Genomic DNA, 13,494 nt, shown 5'->3' with positions numbered 1-13,494 from the left:
CATGTCTTTTCTTCTCTAGCCACCCATCCCCCAATTCTTTTTTAAAGACTGCAAGTTATTGAAAGGCAATTGACTTCAGTAAAGTTTTCCACTGGCTTAGATTTTTTCCTTTTTTTTTTTTCAAAGTACTCTAGATGGGGGAAAAAGAAAGATAAACACACTTCGTACAGCAAATGCCATAAGAAAAATATGTTCTGGCAGACTTTTCCCCACTTGTAACTGAAAGGAATTTACATCATCCAAGTGTATTATAAGTGAAAAGAGTAAGAGAAAGAAACTCAAAATGAATTTTTGTTCCACTTTCAATCTCCACAGCTAAGGGAACAGAAGTGTTTCACTTCAGAAATGAGTAAAGAAGGCCTCAATACACGTACACCTTTCTCTTTTTGGAAAAACTGCACATAAAAGAGCATTTTTTGGCACGGCTGACCTGCCGAGATATGGAGCTAAGCAGAGTCATGAATTCACTCACTCTGATATGCACACATGATACGCAATTAAAATCTCCATTCACATTCCTGCCGGGTTGTCAATCACGAGGAAAGCCTTTTTGACAACATTCAGTGAAGCGTACCAACTCACCACTGAACAGGAACTTAAACAGTAACAGCTTTTGTTACTAGCAAGAATGATTTTTTTTTTTTTTAACCAAGATTGGGTTCAGTTTCTAAGAAATCATTATGCTCTGAATTTGCGGGCCTTTCATTAAAAATGAAAATGTGTCAAAAAGATTTTGTATGGCATGCTATATGATGTAATACCTAGAAAATATGAACTATGTAAAAAATTCTAACCTTTTAAACTGGGGGAATCTTTTTAACTTTTCCTATCTAGAGCTATGAGCAATGCTTTTATGAAGTGGTTTCCTGAGCAAAGGTGACATGGCTAATTCATTCTGAAGTTTTTCCCTAGAATTTTAAGACTCTTCAAATTGATTGGATAGCTGAACTAACTTGGAAAGTGGCCGACCAGTTTGTAAACCAGTAAGAATGTGACTCTTTTTTAATCATATGAAGAATATTTAACATAGTAAAAATATTGCACACGTCACTCTTTTCAATTTATGGAGCTCTATAGAAAATATTATGCACATAAATTCTTTCCAGATGAACCCAGAAGGTACTCTGCTCATAACTTAGTTTCTGTTGAACATCTAATCAGAGACTGTGCCCTTCATAATAGCTATTAGTGTGCTTTAAAGTCATAAATCCACAAAAACAGGGCCTACTAAAATTGAATATAGTATGCTTGTTAATCTGCCACTGTGTCTGTTTTGAGCAACTAACCTTGGAGTACAAACTTGAAACGAGTTAATACTATCAGATATTGAAATATTTGTCTTCTTATTTATCATGCTCCATAACTGAGAAAGCAGATGCATCCTGACCATTACCAGTCATGACAAATTGCCTTACTAATGAATGTTATACACTGAAAGTGCCATAACTGATTAAACTACAATTTCCCACTACCAGATAGAGAGTCGGGGACTCCAGCAGTGGGCAACTCTGATATTCTGGCAACAGGCCTTCAGGCACAGTGTGATATTTAGAAAAACACTCTAAATTCCATAAGAACATATTCTAAAAGCCAATGTGTATACAACAGGTTTTCATAAAGCACATTAGATAAAATGGCTTAGGATTGTAGTTGATGAGCCATGAAAAATGGCTGTTTTAACTCTTTGGTATCATTACAAGTATGTGTTAAAGAATATTCTCTTGTGTGGGTTTCTCTCTCTCTCCTTCCCTTTCCCCGCCCCCAAAACATTGCTTGTGCTTTGCATTTCACATAAAATCTTTCTTTTGTCAGTTCCTTTGTTGGTGCAAAACTGGCAGCAGTTCAAATTCAAAGTACTCCTATTCATTTACTGACCAATGTCGTTCTAGTTCACATCAGCCAGAGAGCTAAGCTCTAAGAAACATAAAAGACTTGCTTCACCACTGGCGAATAATGTGTACATTTTTACAGAGCTTAAACCTTAATGCTTTCCCTGAAACTAACAATACAGTATATCTTATCATTCCTTTTTCACAAGCAGGCAGCTGCTGAAACACTTGCCACTTCAAAATATCAATTGCTTGCCAGAGTTGTCCTCAACACACCCTGTCAAACTCATGTATATTGTGCAATGAAAATGGTGCAGGGCTGAAAGCTAGAAATTGTGTCAGTTCTGCTGTAAGGGTATGATGTGCAAAGAACAATGTATGACAACCGTAGAGAGTACAAACAATGGCACTGGAGCCAGAGACTTCATAGATCACAACTGCGCCTGTACATATTTTATTGTCAGCATTATATATTTAAAGCATGACAAATGTACCATTGTACATGATGTGCTGCACAAATAGAAGCTCCTCCCACTAGTTCTCCTTTTGCATTTCTCTTGATGATAGAAACAGAGTTGAGTTTCATTTCTTTTTCTTCTCTTAGAACATTGAAGGTTTCCAAATTATAAAGGGAAAAGCACACACACACACACAAGGTTATCAGAATGAGTAACAGAAATCAGAAGACAATAATACAAGATGAGAAAATGAGATCTTGTTCACTTAACATTTTGGCTTCTCTCTGAGGACACAAAAGCAAGGATTATCTTAAACACTCACAGAGGGAATCAAGAGAACTACACTATCACTATGCCTATAAATTGTTGTCTACCTAATTTTAATGCAGATAAGTGCTGGCTTATTGATTTGCCCGATTTTCTAGCAAAATGTAAACCCCACGTAAATATGTTCTTTGTGTGCAGAAAATATGGCTTAAGAAGCTTTTACTATTATTGCTTTCCTATGCCAAAAGAACAATTAGGAAAATAATATTTCACTACTGTATCAGATCCATAAACTATCGCCGATTCCTTTCTGTCTATTTAGATGTTAAACAGCCCTTTCTATTTCCCGATCCGTTCTATTTACTTTAATTGAAAAGTTGTTTTCTTCTAAATATCTCCTTAAATAACATGTAAAATCTGATAGAACTCTTACTCTGAAACATATGCACTTCCTAATAAAAAAAAAGGGGGGGGGAGGGTGGTGGCTCTTGTGGCTAGAACAACCCCACACTAATTCAGTCATTGACTGTGGAAATGGAAACATGTTTATGGGAGAAGATTAGTATGAATATATTTTAATCTCTTCTACCACCTAGTTTAGATTACAAAACCTTTATGACACAAGTAGCTTTGAGTGGAATTAACTGGAGGCTAAGGAAAATGAAAAGATATGCTTTTAAGGTGTTAATAAATATTTTGGAAAGAGAATAGGTGGTTTAGGTGCTTAGGGGTGCTGACCTTTGCAGTGTTGATTAGTGGGACAATGATGCATTATTAACACACAGCAGCTGTACCTGAACTGCTGCCATGAATATAATAGCCTTTTATAGCCATCAGGGGAGTGAGATAGGAGGCCTTTATTAACCACTAGACATGATTAGCACATTATGTGAACTTTAGTAGGCAAATTATCTCTTATTGAAATATAATGTTGGTTGTAACTAATTGCAAACATGATTTTTAAAACTTCTCAGTGAAAAACTCAATGTTTTACTAGCACTTAGCTAATTATTGGCTGGTAATCTATGAAAACACATTGACTATGGGGCATACTCAGAGGAGCTGAATCTCAAAAGGCAGACTGCGCCACTGAAGGCTGACTTAAAAATTGTTTAGCGTTACAAGTTCATGAATACGGGCATAGATAGAAACTTTCCTTCCATAATCAAGTAAAGCTGTTCATGAACTGGAAAAGCTGCTGTGGGATTTTTCCTCTTCTTTTTTCTTGAAGCAGTTCTTAAAAGATTAGTTTTGCAGTAAATTTTGAGAGTTACCTTGAAAAATAACAGCATAATTTACTTCAAAAAGCTTAATTTTGGGGAAAGGAAAGATTATCCCATTAGCCTTAGTAACTGAACAGAGCACTGAGAGTCCATTATGATCAGTCTTTTATGCCTTGGCAGAAAGTCATTAACATAAAATAAATCATTAGCTTTGATATTAAGCTTCTACTATCTGCAGGTTTCTATGATTAATGTTCATGACTGCATCTGCCAAACGATAAAATATACTTTTTGTTGAAAGGTTACCCTGCCTCTTTATTATGAACATTTCTCTTTCTAAAATTGTTACAGGCATTATAGGCTGAGGCATATTGGCATATAAAGGAAGAAGTGGATTTTTCAATGGTATGAAGACACCAAATGTATGTAACACTTTAGCTATCATTTTCTTTTTAATTAACCATTTAATTAAGTTAAAAGACTTAAGGAAATAAGGCAGTGCACAGATACTCTCTTAAAGTAATTGGACTATCTTTGGACCCATTAATTAATCTTCCACATTATATTTTGCATTTCTGACCCATATATCAGAGGAAGACACAGAGAAACAATGAGACAGTGTTGGTTCAATGGTAGAATTATCACCTTCCATGTGGGAGAAACCAAAAAAAGCCAAATTCACTGCCATCGACTCAGATCTGACTCACAGTGACCCTTTCTTGGGTTTCCCAGGCGATATCGCTATGGAAGTAGATTGCCCAACCCTCCTACCAAGGAATGGCTGGTGGGTTTGAACCGCCAGCCTTCTGGTTGTGTCAAGTGCCTTAGGCACTGTCCAATGCAGCTCCTGAGCAGCCTCCATCTACCCCTCAGTACAGGCTTACATGTTATTTTGCTAAACAGATTTCAACAGACTTCCAGATTAAGATAGACTAGGAAGAAAGGCCTTGAAATTTGGTTGCCAATAAAAACCCAATGCATCACAATGGTCCAACTCAAAACTGAGTGGCATAGGACCAGGCAGTGTTTTGCTCATTTTTTTCAATCTTCACCATGGGGTCATCATAAATAGGGGTCACCATGAATCCAGACCCCAGCAAATGGCAGCTAGCAACAGCAAAAGAGGGGCAAGCTTGTCTTACTTAAATCAGAACCTACAAGGAGGTATTTCCCTCTTTAGCAGATATTCTCCACTTTTATTTTTTACATTGCAAACTAGGCAACATTCCCATCAATAGCATCTCTCACCAGGTGGTTTGACTCTCAACAAGAGAACTCCTCCCTCCTCTATTGTGCCTGGAGGAGAAGGGGGTGTGCCAATATCTGAGGGAGAAAGAGCTTTTACACACAGTACCTCCACCTACTCTATTTTCCCAAAGACAACTTTGGATCCTCCAAAAAGGTTATCCCTTTCGCTCCCTTCTTGAAAGAATAACTAGTTTACAACCTTTGAAACATATTTATTCCGCTTGGGTAGCAGAAAAAGAATAAATGGGCTGAGTGCATAACATTTTGCTAAGGTCTAATATTCTTCAAATTTTTGAACATCTTTCACCACAGGATTTCAAAATAATCTACTTCTGTTGACTCCTTTATTCTCCTAAAACTTCCTTGATACAAATATATATATACATATATATGTTTGTTTTTTTTTTTTCTCTACTGAATACATGGAAGCTTGAGACACAGATGGATTAAAGCTTTCAGTGTCAGAACTTTACCAGTTATAGAATGAAGCCAGGTTTTCTGAAGAGAATGGGAAGCAGAGGGGGAGGGAATCACCTTTCCTGGATCCGTTTACTTTGCCTAGGGAGTAAGTCAACACAGGTTTAAGGGCACTCGTTTTTCATCTTCACCCCCCTCCCCAACAAAAAAAAGTCTTTTCTTCAGAAGGATCAATTTTCCTCAGGAAGATCTAGTTTTTTAGTCTTACTACATTATAATATGCCCAATGAAAACCCTAGCATTCTGAAAAGCATCTTTTCCCATGATATTTGGCTAAGTTTCTTAGAAAAGAGTGTGGCTCAGGCATTTCTTAGTAGCCATTATGATTTCCTTTGTTATTATACACATTGGTGTATTCTGCCATTTAGATAAATTCTCATACATTTATGGCCAGAAATAAGTCTGAGTCTTCTCTGACTCATAGTAACCCCTCCTTGGGTTTCTGAAGAGGTATCTCTACAGAAGTAGATTGCCTAATCTTCCATCTGAGGAGTGGCCGGTGGGTTTGAACCACCAGCCTTCTGGTTAGCAGTCAAATGCCTTAGTCACTACGCCCCCAGAGCTCCCTTTTGTTGTTGTTGTTGTTGTTATACACATTGGTGTATTCTGCCACTGAGATAAATTCTCATACATTCATGGCAAGAAATATGTCCAAAACCATAAGCAACACAGAAACACAGGGCACTTCCATTGTAAGAGCAACATAGACACACAGGGACATCAAAGATTTCTTCAACCAAAAGGCAGAGTACACAAAAGTTGGCATTGCCACTACTCTGAAACTGATATAAGTAACTTGCAAGACCCCTTGGTAACTCAAAATACACTCTATTTTCTTGGCTACTAGCAAGACTTCTTACCAACCATGCCTCAGTTTAATTAGGCGTTATTTCAAGACAGTTCATAAAAGCACATAACTCAGGAATGAAAAACAATAAATATTTGGCTAAAGCAGACCATTTAAAACTCCAAATTGGCAAAGAGACCAATACAAAATCATTAATAGTGATACTGGTCTCATGATCTTTGGTACCATAAATTTCTATCAATGGTTATTTTTCATTAGTAAAATGGAAATCTGAAGATAAATTTTTAAAGTTAACTTCAAAATTTTTAATCAAAATAAGGCCAACTTGCCATAGATCGGATTAAAATGGCCTGGGCAAGTATTATCGCCTCCTATCACGAAAGAGCAGGGCGTTTCTTTCTGGCATTCCCCCTCCTCTGGTCCTTTCTGCTGCACAATAAACATCCCAGCACAAAGCAATATAATGTTCCCATTTTCAAAATGAATGCTGTAGGGAGAAACATGCTATAACCAGGAAAAGCTCATTCAGGTTAATGTGAATTCCATGTCTCAAAGTATTATAGAAGAACTGCTATAATTAACAGTCTCTTGGCACTTCCATTATAAACCACATTTCTAAGCACTTTATAACTCAACTGTTTTTAATGAGAAATTGCTCTTCGGGATGGAACTTGGCATGCATGGTTTACAACAAAAATTTCTCAAATTCATTAGGGCAGATGTAAGCTGGATCATGGAGTTCTAGTTTCATAGTGGACCATCCAGTAAACACAATTTACTCTCCAGTCCTGCCCCCTCAACGACAGAAGAGCACAGGCTATTTGACGCTAAAAAGTGTCCCTTCAAAGAAAAAGATCAATTGAGAATATATCAAGAAGTTCAAGATGCAAGTAAATGAAAGGTAAGAAGGCATCTCTACAATTGGAAAAACTAACACCTCGTGTGAACAGTCAATTTTTAAAAATAAGAGAGCATTCACACATTCAAACTATTTGAATGAAAGTTTCTTGTGGGCAAGAATAATAGTTACGATTCCCAGGGCCAAAGTATTAGTAACTATGATTTGCTACAATCTTGTTTTCTCCTAAAAGTTTAACTTTTAAATTCTTGGATTTGGTTGCATACATTACAAGTTTTACCTTAAACAAACAACAATTGATAATGTTTGAGAAATACTTTTAATAAGCATATAATCAACCTACAAAAATTATACTTAATTTTTATTGAGATATGACAGGAACTTCCCATCTATGACTCCCATTCAGGCAGCTACAATGTAGAGTGATAAATTATCTAAATTTGATTAGTTAAATAACTTCTCATTGGACAACTATCCCCATTTGAGTTATTTATGTCTAGAAGCACTGGTGGCACAGTGGATAAGCGATCGGCTGCTAACTGAGATGTGGGCAGTTCAAATCTGCTCCTCCGTAAGTGAAAGATGTAGCAGTCTGCTTTTGTAACAGAAACCCCATCTATGTCTATTCTGATGAGAATAAGTAGTATTCTAACCCGTAGATTACTTACTGTATGACAACTAAAGATCAGAAGACCGCAGTCCCATCTTCATATGCTTTTGGAGTCAAAATAAAGCTTTCTCATTGATAAAGGATGTTCAAGGAGCTTGTTCTGAGCTCAAAATACACTGTGTAGCAAATGTAAAAAAAAAAAAAAATACAACTATGATAGCTTGGAAATATCAGCCTTAAATTTTTTTTTTTTTCCCGTCTGCATATGCTTTCTTAAGTTATTATTGTATCATTCTATGTCATTCATTCAGGATAGGGGAAGGAGAACAATTCAGTTTTGAGTTTTAAAAAGTGGATATGGACCTGAAAGCTGGTACATTCCAACGAAAAGAGGGTCAGGTACCTGGAGGAAGAATGTTATGTTAACATGGTCATGATAACATTGATGGTGAGTCAAAAAGGAACATGGTGGCCTAGAGGACCACAAGAGCAAATCACATGGCTGAGGAAAGGAAGGAGTTCAGATTGGAGGCTGCACCTCATTCAAATGTAGATTGGGGAGCAGACAGCAAAGGCAAGGGTTGTTCCAAAGCTGGGGGTGCTATGCATGTGTGAGATGGGGGTTAAGAGGCTCCAAGCACACAGACACAACTGATGCTGAAGGCATCAATTAGAAAAGGAAGGATTACCAACAGTTGAGAAATACACCCAGGATTTCTTCAGTTTTCTGGTGTAGTAGAACAAGGTTGGAAAGCACTAGAAAAATTTATCTTTAACAGCTAAATGATATTTGTTTTTCTCTTCCAATTTTCTAAGCTATCCTTCTCATGAACTGAGCATATCACAAAAAAATTATGACCATAAAAAACTGTCCCACATACCAAAACCAACATTTAGGACCCAACTTTGGTACCAAGGAAGCCCCTGTTAAACTTGGTAATTTCCCTACTACCTCCAGGTTCAAGCATCATACATATTTTCTACTGTTCTTCATCTCTTTGCAATCATATTATTTAAAAGAAAAGAAAGAAGAAGAAGAAAAAAAAACCCTACAATAAATAGTCTATTAGATAATATTTGATTTAAATGTCACTTTAGTGCTCTTAAGTCAGCAAAACATCAAAATGCTCAAAATACCATCATTCTATACTTTTAAAATATTTGATAAACTGTGAAAATACTAAAGCACGTAAGAAAAGGCTATGTAAAAGATCAGTTTCTCCAAAGCTATTAATTAGAAATTTTGGCACAGGCATTGAACTTGGAATCTGTGGCAATGAAATATTCCACAAAGTCAAGATTGCTACATCTGAGATTTTTGTATGATTGCTTAGTTTATTCTCTTTCTTACCTATAAATGTATTTAAAACATTTTTAAAAGATCCCCAAAATTTATGAAAAGTGCCAACTAACAAAACTCCCAAGGCCAGTTTTAATTACACTAGTGATGTACCAAGCATCATCTATGAATTTTCCAAAGTCCCAGAAGTTATGGAGGTGGAGACAGGGCTCATCAAGCATGATGCTCTACATTGCTTATAGCCCTCCCCACTTCCTTCTCACTTTAAATATGTTCCTTCTTCACTTTAAATAGAAAAATAAACTCAAAGGAGATTTTGCACAGAGGATAATGAGCCATGTTTTTCTCAAAAGTTATTAAATGTTTAATGCCTGCCTTATCATTTAAAGCAGAGTTCATCACAAATAAATAGATCCTTCTTCCTGTGTTTATATAGAAAGATTATGTATGTCCTTCCTCATTTCAATGACAAAAGCCCAATATTCCAAATGCTTGTTATTCTTTACTCTGTATGTAACTAGCATTAAGCATGGGTTTGTATTTTAGACTTCCCTGTTTCTAAATCAAGCAAAGATTCAGGACATGATTCCACAAAAGCAACCACTGAGAACTGTAAAGACCATTATTTCCTCTCCCACTGCTGGCAGGGGTCAGCCTCCCTGTCATTAGCTATGTCATAACATAATTGTATTACTACTCCTTATGTGGGCAGATACTGAGCAGTAACTGAACATACCACATCATTGTAAAATGAAAAAATGCTACTTCTTTGTACTAATTTAGCATAAACATCAGTGAAAACAATCTTAAGAAATGACATTGCACTAAGAAAACTGAAAGGTACTGTTATTACTCTGTAGGCATATATTTAAACTGATGATCAGACATCCTCAACTTGAACAAAAAACAGGGCTGTATTTTACTACTGAGCTCATTTAATCCAATTTCTTTTGGTGGCATTCAGTTCAATTAAGAGATGCAATGTTACTTAAAATAGCCTTAATTAGATGAAACTCAGCTATGGTATCCATCTCTCAATGTCTGAAATATAACTATGCTTTAAGTTGCAAGAGGTGAGCAGTCTCCTCTTGCCTACATGTGTCTCCCCAGTTTGTGTACTACATTGCTATTTTAAAGGCTGACCTATATACAACAACATGCCATCCATTCTGTTTGTATAAGAGATCCCTCACACAGTTGCCATAACCAACATCATTGGCATTGTTCTCATTTTTTCTTTCACAATAGGCTATGTGAAAATAGAAGCCAGTTTTCATAGTGATATGTTCATAATGTAATAGCCTGGTAAAAGTAATACAGCAATACGACTTTAAAATGTTGCCCCCCAGATTCCTCCTATGGAGTTTATTTAAATGAAAAATCTAAGTAGTATTTTGGCAATATAAAGCAGCAAGGTGCTAGAAAGTGTCAGCAGAGTGAAACAATCAGATTCTAGTGTAGAAAAGCTTTAGGAAGCGTATCATCATGTTCTTGCTAAGGGTCTCTTCTGACACTGAAAATACTTGGGAAACTACAGGTACAACAACAGCATGAAACTGATGCACTGAAAGATTCTGGTCTTTGTGGGATGTAGCACACCAACTTTAAACAGTAAACTGTTGACAAGTTTAAAAGAAATTAGTAATGTATGATCTTATTATTCTATTAAAAACAACCTAACAAAGTGTCTCCTATAATAAACTACATGGTCATCACATCTCTGATAGAGACAAGGTTTATTCTGTAATCTAATCTCTTTTGGGGAAGTCTGAACCGACTTGTTCTTGCTAAACGCAGATGTAGATATTTTACTGTACCTCTTCCAAAGTTTTTCACTTCTTCCTATCCCTGCAAATCCACTCAACTCATCACAAAAATTAATGCTAGTTGACTATATTCTCAGCAACTGAAAGAGTTGACATGGACAGAAATTCTGTACCTATGCTAATAACGAGAGAGTAGAAAGCACAAGAATCTAGGCTTTCTGGGGCCTAGCAAACCTCCTCAGCCCCTTAAGATAATCAGGGATCAGTAACAAATATATTTGATAGACTGCTACACCAAGATGAGCAGGAGAAGGCGTCCTGTGAGAAACATTTACATGAAGTCTTTTCCTTCTATTATAAGCATGTCGTATGACTTTGCATTTTTAAAAATCCATTATTCCCTGGATAAGTTAAATAGAAGACTTGCAACTAGTCTATAGAAAGGGTGGCTAATTTGCATTTAAAAAGAACAGTTTGCTCCTTCATACATGATGTGACTTAAAAGGAACTTCAATGAGCTAGTAAAGAAATTCTGAAGACTTTCTAAATTAATTTATTCAATTCACAGCACAACTCAGTAAAATTATTTAAAGCACTTAATTGGAAATGATTTAATATATTGAAGTAATTCCTGATTTTCCAAAGCATTTAACTTTTAAATTAAATTTGACCCTACTAGCTCAAGAATGACAAGTGAAATGTGTATCCAAGTCATTACCTTCTTTTTGGAGCCTAAACTCACTGATAAATTTAATAAGATTTGTCTAGTTTGATTGCCAAAATGGATGTTACCTTTTGGTTCCCGTTAGGATTGTGGAAAACGTTTTTACCCTCCGAGAGAAGGCTGCTACTTTATTATTATTATTATTTGTATTAATAGTAAGTATCGTGCGACAAGGAAAATAAATACATAATGCTTGCTTATAAAGACAGAAAACATTTTAGACTAAAAGAATTATGTCACCAACAAATGAAACTCCATCACACAAACTCCTTTGCTCTTTCTAAAGTTCCACGTACCTTCCGACTCACCCCTAGCTAAAAGGCTCCCTGGGTGATAAAAAGCCTTTCTGCCTTGCACAAGACTAGATACCCCTCTCATCAAACTCGCCGAAATATCTGCGGCACACAGCGCTCCCCTTTTCCTGGGTTTCACAGTGCACACAGCATCAAGGCGCTTCTTTAAGGGGTGATGTCTGTGGTTTACTTAACTCACAAGTCTGTGTGTGTGTGTGTGTTCCCCGATTGACCAAGACTTAGGCAGCGAGTCGATCGGTCGCGTGGTGGGGAGCCCTGGGGCTGAGGATGCAGAGCGCTAAACAACCTCTGTATCACATTAAAAAAAAAAAAAAAAAAAGTGATGATGACTCGCCACAAGGCAAATGTTGGGAGCCCCAATGATTTTTCCTGCGGAATTCTCCGCGGGGTCGAGATGGCAGTGCCTGCAGGGGCTGTGTCAGCCAGATTTACCACCCAAGAGGGAACCGGGCATCTAAACCGCCCGCCCCGATTATCAGAGAACTCAATTTTCCCCGCCTACGTTCCCCGGGCGGGACTGTTTAAGCATTTCCAACAAGCCCGAGGCGAGGAGCGCCGACGTCCCGCGGCTGCTCTCGGAGGCCAGTCCCCGCGTGTCCTCCCTTTCCCGGCGCAGGGTTCGCGACGCCCCAAAAGTAACTCTCTACCTACGTCCCTTCTGACTGTCACATCTGCAAGCAGAACCGGGCTCCGCAGCAACCCTGGGCCACCGGCGTCGCCAGCCTTGCTCTGGCACCTGGGGACAGCGGGAGGTACCCAGGGCCGAGTACCAGGGCTCTGTACGTGAACAGCGCGCTCTCGCCCATCTCCCAACAAACTTGCAATCCCGCGCGCACCCCATAAAAGAGGAACCCGCTGCCCGTGAACCCACTGCCCCGCTGCGCCCTGGTGTGCGGACACTGGGCTCGATCGCCGAAGGAGTATGGAAAAACAAGAGTTATGGGGTAATTTTCCCGGCGGGGGGCGGGGGTGTCCCCCGGGTCCCTACACCTCGACTCCCAGAGACTTCCCTGGCAACTAATCCCGGGAAGGGAAGCGGGGCCACGAGGTCGTGCTGCCTGGGAGCGGGAGGGAGGAAGAAGGAGAAACTGGAAAATAAACTGATTTTCCTACTCTCTGCCTCCGTTCCGGGACCCCAGACACACCCCCAAAGTAGTCTGTGGTTTGCTTTTATTTTTCTTAAACGCCCCCCGGCAAACCTAGGCAGGGGTCCTGAGTCGCGAACAGCAGGAAGGAAAGAATCCGAACAAATCGTGCCACTTTCCGCACAACCGCGGGGTTGGGTAAAGCCCCGGCGCTTCTCCGCATTCCTCCCCAGGCGCTCGCAGGCTCAGCGGCTGCTAGCGAGCGCGCCCCAGGACGGACTCCGCGAGCCGCCGGCCGCGTCGCCCCACGCCCCCCGCCCGACTCGGCGGCAGACCCCGGCGGAAACAAAAGCAGAGCGTTCACCTTGTTGCAATAGTAGGGGTCCAGGCAGGGAGAAGGTCCCAGACAGGGCGCGTCGGGCGCAGCGGCGGGCTGGGCTGGAGGCGGATAAAACCTCACGTCCATTTCACTCTCACATCAAGCAACTCCTTTTCTTTCTTTCTTTCTCTTTTTTTTTTTTTTTTT

The 13,494-nt window shown here is 38.9% G+C and overlaps 1 protein-coding gene across 1 annotated transcript in view; it reads right to left on the bottom strand.

Annotated features, from left to right (window-relative positions):
- The window catches only part of TOX (thymocyte selection associated high mobility group box), a 433,752-nt gene extending 420,318 nt beyond the window's left edge, over positions 1-13,434 (bottom strand). Inside the window, exon 1 of the mRNA XM_007939482.2 lies at positions 13,333-13,434. Within this exon, the coding sequence (XP_007937673.1) occupies positions 13,333-13,434 (102 nt within the window). The remainder of the gene's footprint in view (positions 1-13,332) is intronic.
- Positions 13,435-13,494: the final 60 nt, after the last annotated feature.

Source organism: Orycteropus afer, unplaced genomic scaffold, assembly GCF_000298275.1.
Source record: "Orycteropus afer afer isolate SDZICR_OR568_19922 unplaced genomic scaffold, OryAfe1.0 scaffold00060, whole genome shotgun sequence".
Taxonomy (NCBI): domain Eukaryota; kingdom Metazoa; phylum Chordata; class Mammalia; order Tubulidentata; family Orycteropodidae; genus Orycteropus; species Orycteropus afer.
This window is presented reverse-complemented; position numbering and strand designations above follow the sequence as displayed.